We start from the raw sequence: 19,562 nt of genomic DNA, 5'->3' as shown, positions 1-19,562 counted from the left end.
TTTGGTAGCAAGCAAACTCACAAAATTAACTCACAACACACCATGCATGTAAATATTTATTTTTTTATAAAAAAAGAGCAACTTTTACCCAAAATCAGGCAAAGCAGGCAGATTGAGTTGCTCACAGAATCATTCAGTGATCTATCTATCTGCCATCGGCTAGCTCAGTCTCTCAAATTTGCTTGCCGTGAGTCTGCACTGAATTTGCTTGCAAGCAAACCTTCAGTCCTAAGGGAGGTTAGGCTGTGCTGAGCCGAAGATCTAAAGACTAGCTAGAAAGCAAGAAATCCAACCATTTCCTGCTTCCTAGCTAATCTAAATTTCCCAGCAGAACAGATGATGGTCGGAAAAAGGAAAAATAACAATTTAGCAGGCAAGTTTACCGGGTGAGTGGGTGGGGAGAGTTCCCACGGGCCATGTGGGCGGCACAGCCTTATGTTTCTGCGCAGCCTGGATTAATTGCTTTGGGGGGTGCTCTGGGAGTGAGATTTCTCTGCGGCCCACCAAAATTTTCTCACAGCCCAGTTTAAAGCGACCACTGCTTTAAACCACTACATTGCTACCAGAGCTGATCAAATATTTGTATCTTTTTCCTGAAGAGACTAAAAATATATGAATATCATTATGTCCTAGAAGCTATTCAACAAAAATTCTCAGAGGTGCATGAAAAATGTATATAATGTAAAATACGTGTCACTCCATATTATTTTGGTAAATCGAGCCTATCTTTACAATGTTTAAGTTGTTTTGGTGAGATATGTGTGATATGTGTTGTGGCTTACATTAAAATTTCAGTTTAGTCTAACGAATGTGTCCAATACCCCTATGATTAAATGTTTTGTAATTTCAGAACTTAAGGGAACTTCTAGTAAATGAATTAGCTTACAATAATTCTATTGTGGAGTAGTTTTCTAGAAAGGCAGCTGTATTTTAAGAAGCTCGAATGCTGGTGCTGTTTAAGCAGGAAAACTAACTACTTTATTAAAATTAATTAGTGCATTGGATGCAAATATGCCATATTTTAATTTCTTAAATTTTCTGTTAAGCTTAGAGTGACTCCTACTGGCATGTACTGATCCCTTAATAAACTGCTGACTTGCAAAAAAAGGTCCCGGATGCTTATACTCCTTTCATTATTACAATAAATGTTTCTTATTTTGTGAACCTGAAGATGACTACACAGTGCTAGCACGTTTAAATATTTCTCTTTTCTATGTGGGTTCTATAACACCATTAAATCGAAGGGATTTTTAGGGGGGAGGGTCAATATTTATAATTTTGTAATCAAACTCTATAGATTTTAACTAAAGCAGAAGCATTAGATAAATTGAAGTTAATAATACAGTGAGCATTTTAATAAGTAGAGCTACTATTGTTAATTCTCCACTTGGTTGCAATATGTACATGATCACCTCTTGCCATGTTACTTGTTTGAATTCATAAGAAAGGCATCCTGCATAGCAAAATTATCCCTTCTACATCTATTATGTTTGATTTAATATAGAAAAGAATATATGTAGTAACTTTGGTGTTTAAAGCACTTGAAATTATAGCTTTGGAGTCTTTGCACATAAAGTATACCTCAATTTGTTGTCCAGACTGAACAGTCTGAGAAATAAAATCCACAGGGTTGAGTTGGAGAAAATTCAAGGCTTGGTTTGCCTGAGATTTTTTTTATACACTTAATGGTTGCTAAAACAATTGCTCCTTAGTTAACGTTAACCTAAGATATAAGAACTGTATTGGTAACTGAAAGCTAAAGCACCTTTACAGATTTCAAATATACTTTATCCTCTATTTGGTTTTATCTAGTACTCTGTAATAATATCACCATTAAAAAAAAAACTTTAATATGTAAAATAGAGTTTAGGACAAAAATAATAAAAAAACTCTTTTCTCTCTCTCTAGTGATCCATTTTATATAAGGAAGCAAGATTTAGGCCAGATACATACTTTAATGGTTGTAAAAATCTTACATTCCAGGTTTAAAGTAATGAAGGCAACATCTGTAACAAGTATTTTTAATAATCCATGTTTTGAAATGCATAGCATCACAGGATAATAAACTGTTAATGTTGATGCATTGCATATTTGCCTTTGTCAAATTATATTTTAAAAGATTTATTCAAGATACCCCGGATAACTCCCAAAAATCAGCCTTTCATAAGAGAATGTCATTCATTTATTTATTATGTATGCCACTCTCTTCAAAAAATCTCTTCTTGACAAGCATAATTTAAAACAAAACCTAACCATAAACAAAAAAGTTACCATATTGAAACTACATCTTAAATAGAAATACAAATGAAGGCACAAAACCAATTTGGGTGGGGGGGGAGGCTAAAAAGACCTGGAAAATTGGAATTATTTTCATCTGATAAAATAGGACCTGAATGTGTTATTATAGCTATAGATTATATTTCAAATATTCTAAATTGCAAACAAGTTTGAAAAGAAGCACCAGTAGGCCAATATCTATATTTCAAATTGCAATTTCTTCTTCATGTATAAAATATTCCAGCTGTAGCCTAGAGATTACAGGATGGATAATTAGAACTAGGCAATCTGTCCAAAAAATGTTGCCTCTGGTGAATTAATCTCAGCTGATAGACAGTATGACATGAAGGCCATGTATATTGTCACTCACAGATAGCTCTGCAGTGATGGTAATTATTATTCTTTGCTTTTCTGAAATACACTGCAGATGATGCGAGCCAAGCTGCCTAGATTTAGAACATTCAATAGCTAACACAATTCTCCTCAAATCCATCCTCTAGCATTGGTGATTATCACAAGGACCATGATTAATGCTAAATCAAAAGCAGGCTTGAAACCGATTCTCTGGAATGACTGAATTTTATTTGCAGCTATATCTGACAAAGCATGTTGCCCAGGAAAAGAGTATTTCCTGTAAGCCCACAGCTAGTACAATTATCCATGTCAAGGCAAGGTTAACTTTTAAAGACCTGTCATAATTCCTCCTTACAGTTATGATGCCCTTCTCTTATGGAGGCATTTATCATTTCTATGATAAATCTGAATGAGTTGGCCAGCTGTTATCTGTTGAGTTTATCCACTTGGGTTTCAATAATGCAAGGCCCTCTATGACGAAACTGAGAATGAGAAATATTTTTGAATAGTGCTTTGTAAATCCAAATGAAAACAGGCATACGTTCTGATTTCCTTTGTTTTTCCAAATGTTTCCATTTAGATTTCTATATATGTCTTCATCCTTTTTTTGTAGAATATACATTCCTGCATTTAATGATTCTAGTTCTTTCTCTTAACAGCCTCACTCTGTCACGTCTCAAAATATGTATAAGTCACAATGTGGTTTTGGCTTCGTATAAACTAGACAATTCTGGCTTAAGAAATAAATCAGTTAAATTGTGAAATGATCAAATTCATTCCAATGTTAATGGTTTGTAAATAACACAGATCTAAGACACCAGAAATACTAGGAATCAGGGTTACAGAGAATAGAATATAGAACTGGAAGGGACTGGAAGTCTTCTAATCCAGCTCAAGCAGGGGAAAGAGGTTTTACAGTTTGTGGAAAGAAACGTATATGTCAAATTTATCTGTTATTTATCAATCTCAATGCAGTTAAAACTGCAGTTAAAGAAATTTACTCATATTGGAACTGGTAACTTATTGTTCATAACATACAGAGATATCTGCAGTTGGGACATTTGTATTCATAAAATGTGCATGAAAAATTATTGAGAATGTCTCAGTGCACAAGTGCCCATTTGTGACATTTAACACAGTGAGCCTATTATTTCCATAATACTAAAGTGAGAAAAGCCGTCTCATAAACCAGAAAATAAAAAGGGAAAATGGAATTATAGATCTTACTGCCAAACCTTTCATTTAAAATGTTTGTAGATTGCATGCATACAACAGTGTTATACAATAATAAATACATACCCGAAATCTTTGGCCAAAGTTAATTTGTAAATGAAAAGGATGCTTTTTATGAAAAGAAAGTGCTATTTTATCAAATTTTTAAAATTGTCTATCTACTTTATGTCACAGGGGGACTCTAAGTGGTAAAAAATTAAAAAATATGATTTTTTTTCAAGCCAGGGACTGTATATGTTTTTCTGCCACTGAAAAATAGGAGGGATAAGTACAGGAGTGGAAGTGGAAGTTAACATTTTCTAAGAAAGTATTTATATATACAATATGAAAGTTATTAATTATTCTCCTTACAGTAGTGTAATAAATATTTTATATTAAACAAAACCATAGAACTTATTTGAGAGCAAACTCTGGCCTACAAACCATTCCTAATATATGGTAGATTTAAGTAAACTGGGGTAACAGTTCCCCTCTAGATGTTCCAAACAGGAGATATTAGTATAGAGGACTTATAGAATAAGTTATAGGAGATTCCTACAATTCTTCAGATGAAATTAAAATACTAAGTCAGTGCTTTGGCTTTCCAGTAATAATATATGACCATGAGAGTTATCCCATAAGGAAGGCTAAAGCGACGAAGAATTGATACTTTTGAATTGTGTCGGAGAAGTTTCTTGAGAGTTCCTTGGACTGCCAAGGAGATCGAATCAATCAGTCCTAAAGGAAATCAACCCTGATTGTTCTTTGGAAGGACAGATACTGAAGCTGAAGCTCAGATACTTTGGCCACCAAATGAGAAGAGAGGACTCATTGGAAAAGACTCTAATGTTGGCGAAGATTGAAGGCAAAAGGAGACGGGGATGGCAGAGGATTAGCTGGTTAGATACTATCATCAATGCAATGAACATGAATTTGGGCAAACTCCGGGAGACAATGGAGGACAGTGGAAAAATGGTACATGGAATCGCAAAGAGACACAAATTAGCAACTGAACAATAAAATTAAGTAGATAAAGTATACTTGTGTTTTGTTCTGATAGACTGTCCTGCATAACTAATGAACCTTATTGAAAACAATTTAAAAATATGTGATTGTCAGTTTCACTGACATGAAATTAGTTCCATAGAATGGCTGAAACTTTTGTCAAGATTGGCTGTACTAGATTCAGGCAAGTCCAAATGTGCTGTATCTGCTCTTCCCTTTTATAGTTTAGGGTAGGACTGTCAAACTCCCAGCCTGCGGGGCTGCATGCGTCATGCACTGGCTACATCCATGCCCAGTTTAGTGAAGGAAGAAAAAGTCCCAATATGTCACATGATGCCTCCGTGATGATGTGAGTTTAACACCCCTGGTTTAAGGAAATGTCTCTTTGAGCTGCTTTCAAATGTTATCTGGATGTTCTGAACTTAAAAAAATGCTTCAGTCTCTTTTGCCTTATTGTCTACAATGTTTGCTTAGACCAGGGGAGGGAAAAACTGGTTCCTCCTCTCATATTATTTGTATAATCTCAAAAACACAAAAAGCTTGTGAGAAATTAATAGAATAGTTCCAGGGATATCAGACATGTATTCTTTGTTGGTTTTCTAAAATTAAAATTGGTATCTCAAATTTCTAAAGAAGCATTTTTTTCAATACTGGTCCTTCATGCCATTATGTCCTTGCTGACAGTTATGAAACAATCCAAATGCTGCTGGAAATTCTGCCTTGAAGCATCACTTATTCATACTGAATATTTTTTTTTAATGCTAGAAGCTAAGCTGTGCAAATCAATGAAGACACAAAGTGTTGAAAAGAATGTATGGTAGAACTAAAATGTTCATAAATTTTAATTTACAGATATGGCACAAACATGTTTAAGACTTCAATTTCTGACTTCTCTGAATTGAAAAACTAGTATTAATGCTATTATGTGGTGATCATCAGTCATCTATCTATTCTAGCCAGTGAAACTGTGAATCACTTAGTGACCTGTGTCATGCAACCCTTCCAGCTGGCTACCCCAGAAACAAAAACCAGTGTTTTCCTAACTAGGATCAATTAATGTTTGGCTTATCTTTTGGATTGAATTGAATACTTTACTTGGCCAAGTGTGATTAGACACACAAGGAATTTGCCTCAGGTGCAGAAATGGTATTTAGATATGCTTAATATACAATAATTTGTATAGAGTTTTTCTTAGTTTGGTCTTCTTATTCTTCCTTTATTTCTTCTACATTACTATGGTAGGAATATTTTAATGTTTTAATGTTTTGTAGACACTTATTTTATCCCTCGGGGAATAGAACATTTTTGTGTTCTTTAGGTAAAAAGGTAAACCCACAGTTTCAATTTTTTTTAAAAAATAATAATTATCAAATAAGTTATCTCAAGCACATATTTCTAAATAAACTGTCTTAAGGAATTACATCATCAACCACAATGATAAATGAATTTTTTTCATAGGATTTATATACATTCATTTTCCATAATTAAATACCTTGTATTTTAGATAGAAAAGGACTATTTAATTAACATTGAAATTTTTTATGGAAAACATATGTAATAAAATTTACCTCAAAAATATCAAACATATCTGTCAAATTTCTAAAACTTGTATTTCACTTTTTAATCCAGTTTTGTGTTATAATCCAAAATTCATAAAAGGAGACCTTCATCCCAAAATTTATCAAAAACTTTTATGTTTTTTGTAAAACCAAGGCAGTCACACTATTTCCAGTTCTTCCTCCAAAACAGAAGGTTGGTGTTGGCAGTTCTTCCAAAAGCAGAAACCCTGTTAAATATAAGGAAAATATTTCTATTAAAAGCCCTGTTAATCCTTTAAATTCTGGTATTAATTGAAACAGAATACATACAACAAATTCTGCAAAATTTAGGAGAATGGTAATTTTATAGTGTGGGCCAATATAAACTGCACATAAATAAAATGTTATCATTAATAGTAAGTGCAGTTTCAAGAACTAGAAATTATTTTTCTTGGAGCCAGAAACCAGTTATTAGAAAATCTAAATTGTGTTTCCTACATCTAAAAGCTTAGTCTTGGTTTTAATAATCTTTTTGCATGCTGTTTCTGTCTTTATCAAATGAATAAGAAGAGACCAGAGAGAATATTGGGTAGTGCCATATTTTTAATAGGAATATGCATAACACCTTATTTTCAAGTATTCAAATAGAAATGTGTAGGATAGATAATTACTAAACTATCAGTTGGATATGTTAAAAAAGCTTAAATGTTTTTTTGTTAGTAAGTCTTCCAACTAGCCTCACTCTGTCTCACATACGAAAGGTTAATGACCAAGGCTTCAACATTTTGATTTAAAACAGAACTTCACATACTTTATACCCCACTGCAAATAATAGATGTTTTTCCTGCCAGAGTCAAACTGTTGTTCACTTAAAAAGCAGCTTTTTGTTGCTTTAGTAGAAAGCAAAGCTTTTAAGATTGCTGACATTCTTTCTTTGATGCATTACTGTAGTATAATAATTAAAAATGTAACATAGAGGCAACCAATAGCACATCTGAGTTAAAGGCAAATATATATGCTTCATTTTTCAATATCCTATATATTTTGAAGGCAAAATGTCTGTTGCCACATATTTCAACTGAAATTGAGGTACTTGGAAACTGTTTATACAGTAGCTTACACTGAACATCAACCTTTCAGAATAAGGATTTAATAGGCCTTAGTCTTACGAATTCAAATAAAGATGAGCATAAGAATTCTTATTAATGCTTTAATATAGATTGGATCCAATAATAGTATCTGAGGAACTGGGTCATCTCAATGGGATGAACCTGCCCCAAACGCACTGACAGAAGCAGCATGCTGCAGTCCCCATCAGTAAGGAATTTCAGCTAGCGAAGTGCAGAAAAGTCTTTCTGAAGAGCCTCTGCTGCCCCCAGGCAGATGAGAACTGCATCCACCCTTCTGAAAGGGTTGAAGAGCTGAGTCTACTACCATCTTGTAGGGGTTTAATGGATTAGATAGATCCTACCTTTTCCCCAATGCACACTTGGCTCCCTTCCTCCCATCTTGGTTTTCATTTTAATTGAATTTTCTAATATATAGTTTTTATTTATTGTTTAAGATTTTAAATCATGTTTTAATTATGACTGTAAGCTACCTGGAGTCACTTCAGTAAGATGGGCAGCATAATAGTTTAATAAATAAATACTAACCAAAATTCAACTAACGCATTGTTCAAATAAGAGTTACAGTATTTTCCTAGGAAGATATAAAAACCAAAGTCACATTTTAGGTTATTGGTAGGTATATACAGTCTGAAACTTAGCATGCACACCTTCTTCAAATTGTTTGCACAGTTCTTCTTTAGTCCAGTTACAAGATGTAATGAGGAAAAAGCCATCTAATCTCAATAGCCTCTGCAGGGATTTAACATACTGTTTCCTTTTCTCTGCTGTACCATCTGGGCTCAGACAAATAGCATCAAAAGTCCCTTTATCAATGCAGATCTGAAAACTTGATAGTTCATCTGAGGGATTTAAAATGTCTTCAATCTGTAGAAGGTAGGTATAACTGTTAAACTTTAGAACACGCCAATGCAATTATTACTTTTTATAAGAACTGCATTGCCTACAGGCCCAGACTAATAATTTAACTGCACATCAACCATCTATGTATGTTTGATGATTTTTACTCCTTTCAACTCAATGTAAATGGATATTGACTAGTATTTGTGCATTAGCACAGAGAACTGTCTTATCAGCACTTGAAAACTGAACAGAATAGGACCAAATGGTGTTTGGTGTTATCTGGGACTGTAGCCTTAAAAAATTATACTCCTATATCGATAATATGAAAATCTTTCTTGCTTTTGATCACTCAGAATTGCATTTTGCTTGTACAGTAAGGTTCCTTGTTGCAATGATTTGTAATTACAGGTAGTCTTTGACTTATGACCACAATTGAGCCCAAACATTGTGTTGTTAATTGAGACATTTCTTAAGTAAATTTTGCCCCATTTTATAACATTTCTTGCCACAGTTGTTAAATGAATTGCTGCAGTTGATAAATTAGTATCCTGGCTATTAAGTGAATCTCACTTCTCCATTGACTTTGCTTGTCAGGTCGCAAACAGTGATCACATGATTCCCAGAAGCTGCAATGGTCATAAGTATGAACCAGTTGCCAAGCGCCTGAATTTTGATCCCATAATCATCGGGATGCTGTAAAAATATGCATAAATCATTTTTTGCCATTTTTTTTCAGTGCTGATGTAACTTTGAATGGTCACTAAGTGAGCTGTTGTAAATCGAGGACTACCCGAAATCCCTTGATGAATATGACTGAAGACCACTATATAGTCAGTAGGAAGGAAGGAAACTTGGTTCATATTGATTTAAATGTTTGCACTGGAGTACAATAGAGAAAAATATATGAATATCAAAGGCATTTTAATGCAGTTCAATCATTTGGTGTTTTTTTTTTTACACTACATACCCTCAAATCTTCCTGATCGTGTTAATCTTCATTTATCCATCACAAAAACTTACCAGCAGTTTAATATAAGGCAGCCCTTCTTTTTGCATTATATTTTTTGAAAGTTGTATTGCAGAAGGAGAGTAATCAACTCCTGTAAGATTGGTGTAACCAGATTTACTCTAAAGAGAAGAGAAATTCATTAAGCACTAGACATTTTTTCCTTTGTTTCCTAATTGCCTTTCATGACATATTCATTATGGTTAACCTATGGAGAACTAAAATATAATTAGGCAAGCTATACCAACTTATGGGGGGGGGGGACTACAGAGCTTATTTTGCAAAAAAAACCTGCAAGGGCTTATTTACTGATTAAACACTTTTCTAATTTCAGTTCCTAGTAATCAATAGAAAGATTCCAATTGGCTATAGTACATTGCACTAAATACCTGTTAGCTTTGAAATTCAGCTGCCATACAGATGCTAATGTCATGCAGAAGCTACACTATTACAGTGAAAGTAGCACGGGTGAATCAAATTTTCATATTTCTGATACTTTTCCTTTTTGGACCAGCCTAACAAATAAGTACTTGGATAATAAATATAGAAATAAATCACACTGGATTTTAAGAGACATAAAAAAGTTATCTCCTATTTATTGATGAACTCATGTGTGGTTACTCTGCTCTTTGGCAAGGGGACAACACATATTCATCCTTTTAAAATTGAAGATAGGATAGATATTTGTCTCCAATATAAACATATCTTAGCAAAAGCAATACACTGCAAATTCTGTAACTATTAAGCTGGGAAAATAAAACCAGTTGCCATGCAGTGGTTAATGCATGTCAAGAAATGAAGCAATATTATGACTTCATGGGTACAATTCACTCAGTAGCAGCTTTTCAGTAATTTTTACAAATTCAATCTACATTGGATTTTGATTCTTCTGATTGTAACTCTAAATATTTAAGCCAACATTTTTATACAACTGAACTTTGATGAAACAATGTTTCCCTGCTTAATATGAAGAGTTTTTTTTAAAGCATATCAAGCACATAGACCATTGCAGTATAATCAGCATATTCTACATTTAATTTAATCTGACCATTTCATTAAAGTTTCTTACTTGCTCAATTTCTGCTGTAAGCATTTTGCATCAGAAAGCACTAATATTACAAATACCAACCAATTCAACCAGCAAAATGCCATTTCCTGTTCCAATGTCAAGGACAGAAGTGTCCAGAGGTATCTTTTGTTTTTCTAGCCATCTAATTATACGAGTCATGCTTTCTTCACCAAACCTAATTAGAAAGAGAGGTTCAGATAAACTACTCCATTAGGTTAGGCTAAAGGAAGACAAACACATTTTGTCAATCACATGCAATGTAACTACATCATGTCACCATTATGATATCAGTCTCTAGAGATCACGTTACAGGTTTGTTTAGATAAGTCTGTTTGTTGGATTAAGATTGTAGAAGATGAGAGGTTGTCAATTTTACACATACACAGACATTCAAGGCCACAATGCATCTTTTCCTGTACCTCTTATTCAGTTTTTGAAAAAGATCAAGGATATGAATGCTTGACCTTTACCAAGTATACTGTAGCCAGTAATTCATTTTTCCCACATAAAAACAAATAATTATTTTAATTTGCAACAGGGTTAGCCAAGAAAACAGTTGGCATTTTAAAAACAACAAAACCCAGAATATCACATTACCAATACTCTGAGCAAAACAGCTGCACTTTTAAAAAGAAAATAAATTATAAACATATTTGGAAGCATGTTACATGGTTGTAGATACTTGCCAAATGTCCCCAGTATCACCACTTTCTTTAAAATTATGCAGTTCTTGTTCATATGTTGCATCCCAGCTACAAAGGAAAAAAAGAAAAAGGATGATACTAAATGCTTGGCATTTCCCCCTCATCTGTGAAACAATTTAAGAAAAGATATCCCTGTTTCCCAAAGAAATTCAAACTCATCATTTATCATGTATATTTTTAAAACCAAAAGGGAAGAGGTTACAGAGCTGGGAATAAGCCTCATCAAACATAGATTCTTTATAAATAAAATAAAAATGCAGTACACAGTATTTAGCAACTGTATTGTTATTTTGTTAAAAAAACTACTTATTTTCTAAAATTTATAACTGGGTATCAAGCAAGCAATCTGTGAATTATTATTCCAACTTCAGGGAAAACACCCAACATTACCCGCTTGGAAACTATCTGCACTCAATGCTTATTTGTTGTTGGGAAAATAGGAGGCAAGAATATTAAATCTGTTCACCGCTTTGAGTTATATATGAAAACAGTGGAATAAGAATCCAATAGAATTACAAAAGTTAATTTAATCCTGTTAATATGACAATTATTGAACCCAAATTCCTTGGTTTACAAGCACACCAAATCAACTGACCACAATGAATGACTGTATAGTTTGTGGTTCTGACAACAGAGCTATTCTCTGAAAATGGAAAGAATTTTATGTTTTGACCAGGCAAATATGGGTATTAAACTTGTAGCATCACGTTGCCGCCGTAACGTTATGTTTCACAAAGCTTTTCCCATTTGCAGAGCTGGGGTAGGCGTGGCCTGCACATCTGGCTTGTGGACTCCATATGGATACTAGATTACAAAACATATCAACTTATCAAGATTTTTTTAAAAAATCTTTTTTAATACAAGAAATACATTTTGTAATACAAGAAAGAGTAGAAGGTAACATCCAAAAACAGTGTATCTCTTGTCATGGTTCCCATTTGTAAGAATTCTTTTTAACTTATCTAATCTTTCCAGATGGAATAAAAATGTGATTCATCTCTTTAAAACATGCAGAGTTTTAAACAAACTAGCATTTTCCTTAAAATCAGATGGGGTTTTTCTGAACACTGCTTTTTAGAATGCAATGATATGTAATAAGACATTTTTTTAGTCCCAAAATAAATATCCAACTAAATGTTTGCCTCCCTAGCAGGGTTCACCATTTCAATTAGTTTGAATTGTTGATTTACTCTTGCTGGTGTGAGTGATTAGATGTATTAGATCATAGGTTGCCCTTTATTGCCTATGTATGTTGTTGGCGAGTTTATTTTGATTGCTTTTATTTAGTATCTTACAACTATCACAGACTATCACAGAGTCTTGTGTCTTATGATTTAGGATGGTTATTATGATTATCACTTGTTGCTTATATGTACACAGAGCTTATGCACCTGAGACAAACTCCTTGTGTGTCCAATCACACTTGGACTCTGAATCAGAATAAAGCTGGAAGGAATTTTGGAGGTCTCCTGTACCATTTCAGACAAGTGACTGTCCTGTCTCTTCTTAAAACCTCCAGTGATGAAGCACCCACAGCACCCGGAGGCAAGCTGTTCCACTGGTTAGAGCAGTAGTGGTGCAGTGGTTAGAATGCAGTACTGCAAGCTACTTCTGCTGACTGCCAGCTGCCTGCAATTTGGCAGTTCGAATCTCACCAGATTCAAGGTTGACTCAGCCTTCCATCCTTCCAAGGTCAGTAAAATGAGGACCCAGATTATTGGGGGCAATATGTTGACTCTGTAAACCGCTTAGACAGGACTGAAAAGCACTGTCAAGCGGATAATAAGTCTAAATGCTATTGCTATTAATTGTCCTCACTATTAGGAAGTTTCTCCTCAATTCCAGGTTGCTTCTTTTCCTTGTTTAGTTTCCATCCATTGTTTCTTGTCCTGCCCTCTGGTGTTTTGGAAAATAAATTGACTCTTTGGGGCAGCCTCTCAAATACTGGAATACTGCTATCATGTCCCATCCCCCCCCTCCCCAGTCCTTCTTTTCTCTAGACTAGCCAAATCCTGCAACCCTTCTTTATATGTTTTAGTCTATCAATAAATATTTTTTCTATTCCTATTTCTGTGCTCTTTGTTAAAAGCAACAGGTAGAAGCAGAGTAGATTTGGTGATGGGGAGGGCGGGACTAATACAGATGTTTCTGTTGCTTCCAACCGAGCCTCCCTCTCCAACTACTCACTGTTCTTTGGTGCCCAGCGCGGAAGGCTCAAACTCTTCCTCTCCGCAGCTGCTCATTGTCGGAAAAGATGCAGGGCACGTCCAAGGTTAGCTTTCTTTTATGCTGCAGGAGGACTCTCTTTTGCCGCTTCTTTCAACCTCTTCCGGTGAGTGAAGGCCGGGCAAATCAATAGCCGCGGCTGTACCCGCGTTTACAGTTGCAGTCTTTAAAAAAGCTGAGTTACGTCCATTAAAAAATGATGAGTTACGCCATTCCGAAGAGAAGGAGCCGTCCTTAAAAATGCTTTGGACCAAAAAAAGCAAGAGGCGATTTCCTACACAGGGAATTAAAAAAAGAATTACTTACCCAAGATGTGACAATTGGGGAAAGAGCCGATATTCAAATATTCTCTACGCAAGGGATAATAATAATAATGCTGCTTTAGTTACTGGCTCTAACTATACACCAATTTCAGGCCGTCTCGCTTTGCCCTCGGACTTGGCGTTTGCCAGTTTGTGAACTACATTTCCCAGGGAGCCGCGCTCGCGCTGGCCGGAACTCGGGGCGCGAGGCGAGCCGGGGAGGTTGCGGGTGTGGTGGCTTGTGGGATCGTTCGTCGTCGGAGGTGGTGGGGCTCCATCATGGCGGCTTCCATTTCAGGCTATACCTTCAGTTCGGTCTGTTATTACAGCGCCAACAGCAGCGCTGATCACGTAAGTATTTCGGCCTGCCGGTGGTTTTTATCCTCCTCCAGGGGTTGGGGAAAGGAGGGATTTGCCCCCCACCCTACCCCGTCTTCCCGGTTCTGGGCGGGAGGGAAAACGCGAGAAAAGGGGGCGATCTGCAAGGAAGAAATCCGTCTGAGAAAAAAAAAAAAGAGACCGAGAGGAGGAAGGGCGACCCCTGAGGACCCGAGTTGGCGGTGGGACGGAAGAAGGGGCGGACCCGCGGGAGGAGGGGCTGTCGAAAGGGAAAGTGGCCGGAGAGGGGATCTGAAAAGAAACAAATATTTGGAGGTGGGGTCGCGGGTAAAGCGGAGCCTAAGTCTCCAGCATTGCTGGTTAATGGGGCACCTGTGGAGCTGTCGTGTAATGGGGAAGGGACCGTTAGTTGGGAGGAAGGCTATATATATACTATATATATAATATATATATATATAGTTGGTGAAATCTAGGTCGCGGACAGCCGAAAGATTGCTATTTCAGCAAGACTACAGTTTATATTGAGAAAGTCGTTCTTGCAGCTGCGATATCATTTCAGGTTTGGGAGAAAAAAACTGCTCATTTTCATCAGAAAGAGGGTAGAAACTTTAGAAATGACAGTTGCGTGGTACAAGTAGTCCTCAACTTACAACAGTTTGTTTAGTGACCCTTGGAAGTCACAATGGCACTGAAAAAAATGTGACTGTTTTTCACAATTACGAATTTTGCAAGCATCCCCACGGTCAGATTCAAATTCAGACGCTTGGTAACTGACTCGTATTTATGACGGCTGCAGTGTCCCAGGGTCATGGGATCCCCATTTGCCACCTTCTGACAAGCAAAGTCAATGGGGAAGCCACATTCACTTAACAACCAGGTGACTAACTTATCAACTGCAGTGATTCACTTAATAACTGTGGCAAGAAAGGTGGTAAAATGAGGCGAAACTCATTTAACAAATATCTCACTTAACAGAAATTAACAAATATCTCACTTAACAGAAATTTTGGGCTCAAATGTGGTCGTAAGTCGAGGACTACCTGTATATCTTGAGTAACTATGCTTGTATGATTAGATGTCCCTATGTGTGTTACTATATGTAGATGTGAGTTTTAAAACTTAAAGGATGCTATAGTCAGATGGTGCATATACTCTTTATGGTTGAGTCCAACTAGATCTTTTTACAGGATAGTCACTATCTCTTTATCAAAGCATTCTAAATCAGGATACTCAGTCCATACTAGGCTGTTTCAGACAATGCTTTCAGGTTTTTGTTTTTGTTTTCAAATATCTTGATACTGTCCATTTTTAAGTAATTCCATTTCTGTTCCTATTTGATATCAATTTGTAATTAGAATGAGGGTTGTGACAAAAAATCTTGGGAGAAATGTGAAAACAGATCAGTAGACTTTTATGTTGATATTATAATTGCATTTCTTTTATACTCCACTGAATAATACTCAGTATCATGTATATTTTGACACATATTCAAGTTCATCTATCCTGTAACATTCATAAAGATTATTTTCTGTAAGGGTAGGTTTTGGAGATTCTCAATCATCCAGGTCATGGTTGTCCCAAAGGTGCTTTCCCAAAAGGCAACTGGATTTTCTTGGGGTTTTTTTTGAAAACATTTTGCTTCTCATCCAAGAAGCATCTTCTATTCTGACTTTGAGGGACTTTGGGGAAAGATGCAAGTAATACAGTATATTGCAGCATAATTCTAGATTATTCTAGATTGCAGGATTCTTTACTTATGTCTCTGTTCAGAACATTAAATATTTTATTTCTGTCTAGTGTATCTTAAATATTATAATATTAGGTGCTTATTAAAAAGTACCTGATGTTGTCTGCCACTGTATTATCCAAATTCATTGTCAATTCTTATTCAATTGAAATAAAAACTTAGAAGTGTTTTGCCTATATCATATTTCTGTTGCATGCTTACAGAAAGAGTAACACTTCATACCATTTTTATACAAACTGGAAACTATCCTATTACTATATTAAGCAGGAACTTTCAAAGTAGCGGGGGAAAGACAAAAATCAATATGCTTGGATGCTAGAATATGTTGGTACAAACTTCTGGTTTCCACAATGCTTGGTTTGACTTAATTATCTAAGTTAAAGCAGCATATTTAAGAAGATAGCACATAACCTTTTTGGGAGAACAGGTAAGGCAAGAAATTTGTAAGAAAGAGATGGTGTCATTACTGTTGCTTGAAGGATAACTACAACTAATTAAAATCTGTAGGATAATGTTAATGGTTTCTTTATATTGTTTCTAAAGGCAATCCTTTTATGTACCAGTTATTTACATGATTTATTTCCACCTAAACCCAATGGGAACCTAGGTGTGTTAATGGATACTAAAATATAAAACAAAAATAACCATAATATTACAAACCGTTAGACTAATAATCCAGGAAAATGAAGTAGTAGTCAGACTTATTCTGATTAAATACTTGAAATAGTTCACAAATAGCAACATTCAGATTAGTAGTATTAGCTGTAATAAGCCTCAGTCCTGATCCTCGAATAGGATTAGAAGGAAATAATTTCATTGTTCATTAGCTCTCCTGGCTAATAAAGGACCCAGTGAAGAAAATAGAAGTTAGATCAGGGCTGTAGTCAACAACTTTGGAGTGAAAGAGACATGCTAGAGGCCTTTAAAAAGGTACCAATTCCCCATCTCCTCAAGAAGCTGGATAGATCTAATAAAATTTGACAATTACAGGTAGTCCTTGATTTACAACCGTTCATTTAGTGACATTTCAAAGTTACAATGACACTGACAAAATGACAAGACCGTTTTTCACACTTACAACCGTTAAGAGCATCCCCATGGTTACCTGATCAAAATTCAGATGCTTGACATCTGGCTCATATTTATGACAGTTTCAGTGTCCTGTGATCACCTTTTTGTAACCTGACAAATAAATTCAACGTGGAAGTCAGATTTATTTAACCATGTTACTAACTTAATGACTGCAGTGATTCACTTAACAATTATGGCAAAAGTCATACAATGGGATAAAATTCACTTAACTGTCTCACTTAGCCACCCAAATTTTGGGCTCAATTGTGATCGTAAGCCGAGGACTATCTGTACTGCTCTATTCCCTTTTATGAGGTAAAAGGGCATGAAACAGCATTGGGCATTTTTGTCTTCCTAGATCTCTTGACATCTTTCAGTACTGCCAATCACAATATCCTTCCAGACCACAACTGTGAACAGTGTTACAATTATTCTATTCCTAACTGACCAGGTGGCTCCAGATAGTTGTAGGGAGAGGATCAGAATCACAGGCCTTTTAATATGGCAGCAGAGTTCACTTCTTTCCCAGTCCTATTTAACAACAATTTAATGGGAGAGTCAAATATCAATTCAGACTGAGCTATCAACAATATGCAGAAGATCTCCAGATATGTCTACTTCTATCCTAGGCCCATTGAACAATACAGTGGAAGCCATGACTTCCATGAGCTAGAAGCTTTCAGGCCATGGATAGAGAAACCAGGCTCAAACTCAACCCATACAAGATGGAGTAGCTTTAGATTTGGATGTCATCTGATGCCAGGGTTGCATTTTTTTTTTACTCTTGATGTGGGCTGTCTTCCCCCAGAAAGAGCAATGTCACATCCTAGATGTGGAGTTCTTGCTTGAAGTATAAATAGAGATCATTTCTAAGAGATTCATAGCTTTTAGTGTACCAGTTGGCAACTTTAACTGATAGTCACTCATGTCTGTTGTCACATTAATTAAATTAGATCTCTAGTTGTGTCTCCTCTTGAAGACACACTTGGAAACTTCAATTACTGTAATCCAGGACACAATGTCATCATGCATGTTGATCACCCATAGATTTACAGGTTCAGTTCAAATCTTAAGTTGTTCTGTTTTTATTTATCAGATGACTATTGACTCTTACCAACAATGTAGAATTATTTATTTTTTGCCTGGGATATTCTGTCCTTATTCTGGTCTTTCAGACAATGGCTTTGTTATGTCTTTAAAGTGATCACTTGTCTCCAGCATGTCCTAATTTGCTGTTAGTACCAAACAAATGTCTGCTTGCTTTAACTGAACTTATATGTGTCAGATTCTGGCTATCCCCAACACTTTCTGCTTGTTGGAACAAGAAGCATACAATAGAATGGAAGATGACCTTGAAAGGGGGTATGTGGAGAACGTGGCAAGGGAACAATCAGGTAAAAGGAGGAGGAGCCCACCACTGAGTAACAGGCAGAGAAGAAACTTAGAAAGGATCCATCCTAAATTATCAGCCAGTAAAAAAAGATGGCGAGAGAATTGTACTTTCAGACTTGTAAAATTTTCTTAATATAACCTTATAATAAAGTAGGATTAGTTCATTCTGTGTTTCTTTTTCTGGTCTAGTTGGGAAGCTGATAAGAGTGCCTGCTCTGAGTCCTCACTTGTCAAGAGTGTTTGGGAATAGGAAGGGCAACACCTCTTTTTAAAAGCTTTCTTCCTTGAAAATATGTTGTCCCTTGAGCAAAGGATAGCTCCTACCCTCATGGCCTTCTGGAAGCAGGTGAACACAGGGGTTTCCTTCAGGGATTAATTATAAGCATCATCACTTTCAGTAAAGATAAAAATACTTTTAGCATTGTTGTAAATGGAAACTTAACTAGATTGCTATTTTAATTACTTTATTAGTTGTTTTATGTTAAGTTCTGTAAGTTGCTTAGAGTCTTTAAGGTTTGGGGTGGTTACAAATTCCATAATTAGTTGCCTGCCGCCCAGAGTCTCTTGCTCAGATGGGTGGCTCTGTAAATTAGATATATAACTTTTATGTGCCATGTGTTATGGCCAAGAGGGGAGTACATTATAGTATTTTGACTGAATATTTATTACAGTCAAAGGCCAGAGTTAGAAGGTACAACTGAAAACACCTATTAAAAAAAGTAATACAAATAATACCCGTGTTTCTCAGAAAATAAGACCAGGTCTTACTTTCTTTTGGGCTCAAAATAAACACTAGGGCTTATTTTTGGGGAGGGGGTGTCTTTATTTTTTGCCATGTACAGGAGATCCACTTCTGCTTACTCACAGCAGGGCAGGAGGCCACATGGTGCCCCAGTGTGAGGTAAAGGTGGTAGTGGGATAGCGGGGTGGAGCTGCCCCATGCGCCTCACACTGGTTTACCTCAGGGCCCCTGTGGCCTGGCTGCAGGCTGCCTCAACACCTGCTTCACCTCACGGCAGCAGCCCCATCCAGCAGGACCCCATATGGCCACCAGCCCACTTCTTCTGCTTGATCACAGTCACAACGGAACAATGCCGGGGCCACAAGGCAAGGCGGTGGGGGTGAAGCTGTCCCACGAGCCCTGCACTGGCTTACCTTAGGGACTCCTCAGCCAGGCCATCCATGCCCTCACACTTGTCTCGCCTCACGGCTATGGTACCAACACACCATTCAGCTTCCTGCTCCATTGCCACCACAAGCAAGCACAAAAAGCGGGCCAGCAATCATGTGGGCTCCTGCTGAACATGGGTGCCATGCTAGGGCTTGTTTTCGGGATAGGGCTTATTTTCA

The 19,562-nt window shown here is 36.3% G+C and overlaps 2 protein-coding genes across 4 annotated transcripts in view; one reads left to right on the top strand and one right to left on the bottom strand.

Moving 5' to 3' along the window:
- Positions 1 to 6,150: 6,150 nt before the first annotated feature.
- EEF1AKMT2 (EEF1A lysine methyltransferase 2) lies at positions 6,151 to 13,892 on the bottom strand. 3 transcript variants are annotated; one of them, XM_087964342.1, is made up of 7 exons: positions 13,323 to 13,892; positions 11,118 to 11,183; positions 10,492 to 10,606; positions 9,377 to 9,484; positions 8,164 to 8,380; positions 8,042 to 8,087; positions 6,455 to 6,634 (listed from the first exon to the last, which is right to left on the bottom strand). In XM_087964342.1, exons 1-7 carry the CDS (start codon positions 13,376 to 13,378, stop codon positions 6,571 to 6,573), a joined length of 672 nt encoding a protein of 223 aa, XP_087820468.1. In that variant the 5' UTR covers positions 13,379 to 13,892; the 3' UTR covers positions 6,455 to 6,570. The 3 variants fall into 3 exon arrangements, with proteins under 3 accessions (XP_026524810.2, XP_087820468.1, XP_087820470.1); XM_087964344.1 differs by having other exon boundaries at positions 13,668 to 13,803; XM_026669025.2 differs by lacking the exon at positions 8,042 to 8,087 and having other exon boundaries at positions 6,151 to 6,634.
- A 14-nt stretch (positions 13,893 to 13,906) lies between these two features.
- The window catches only part of ABRAXAS2 (abraxas 2, BRISC complex subunit), a 31,607-nt gene continuing 25,951 nt past the window's right edge, over positions 13,907 to 19,562 (top strand). The window contains exon 1 of the mRNA XM_026669013.2: positions 13,907 to 14,014. Within this exon, the coding sequence (XP_026524798.1) occupies positions 13,943 to 14,014 (72 nt within the window). The 5' untranslated portion in view covers positions 13,907 to 13,942. The remainder of the gene's footprint in view (positions 14,015 to 19,562) is intronic.

This window comes from Notechis scutatus, chromosome 4, assembly GCF_049901735.1.
Source record: "Notechis scutatus isolate UNSWTSFEM ecotype Mainland chromosome 4, rNotScu1.2, whole genome shotgun sequence".
In the NCBI taxonomy this organism is placed as follows: Eukaryota; Metazoa; Chordata; class Lepidosauria; order Squamata; family Elapidae; genus Notechis; species Notechis scutatus.
This window is presented reverse-complemented; position numbering and strand designations above follow the sequence as displayed.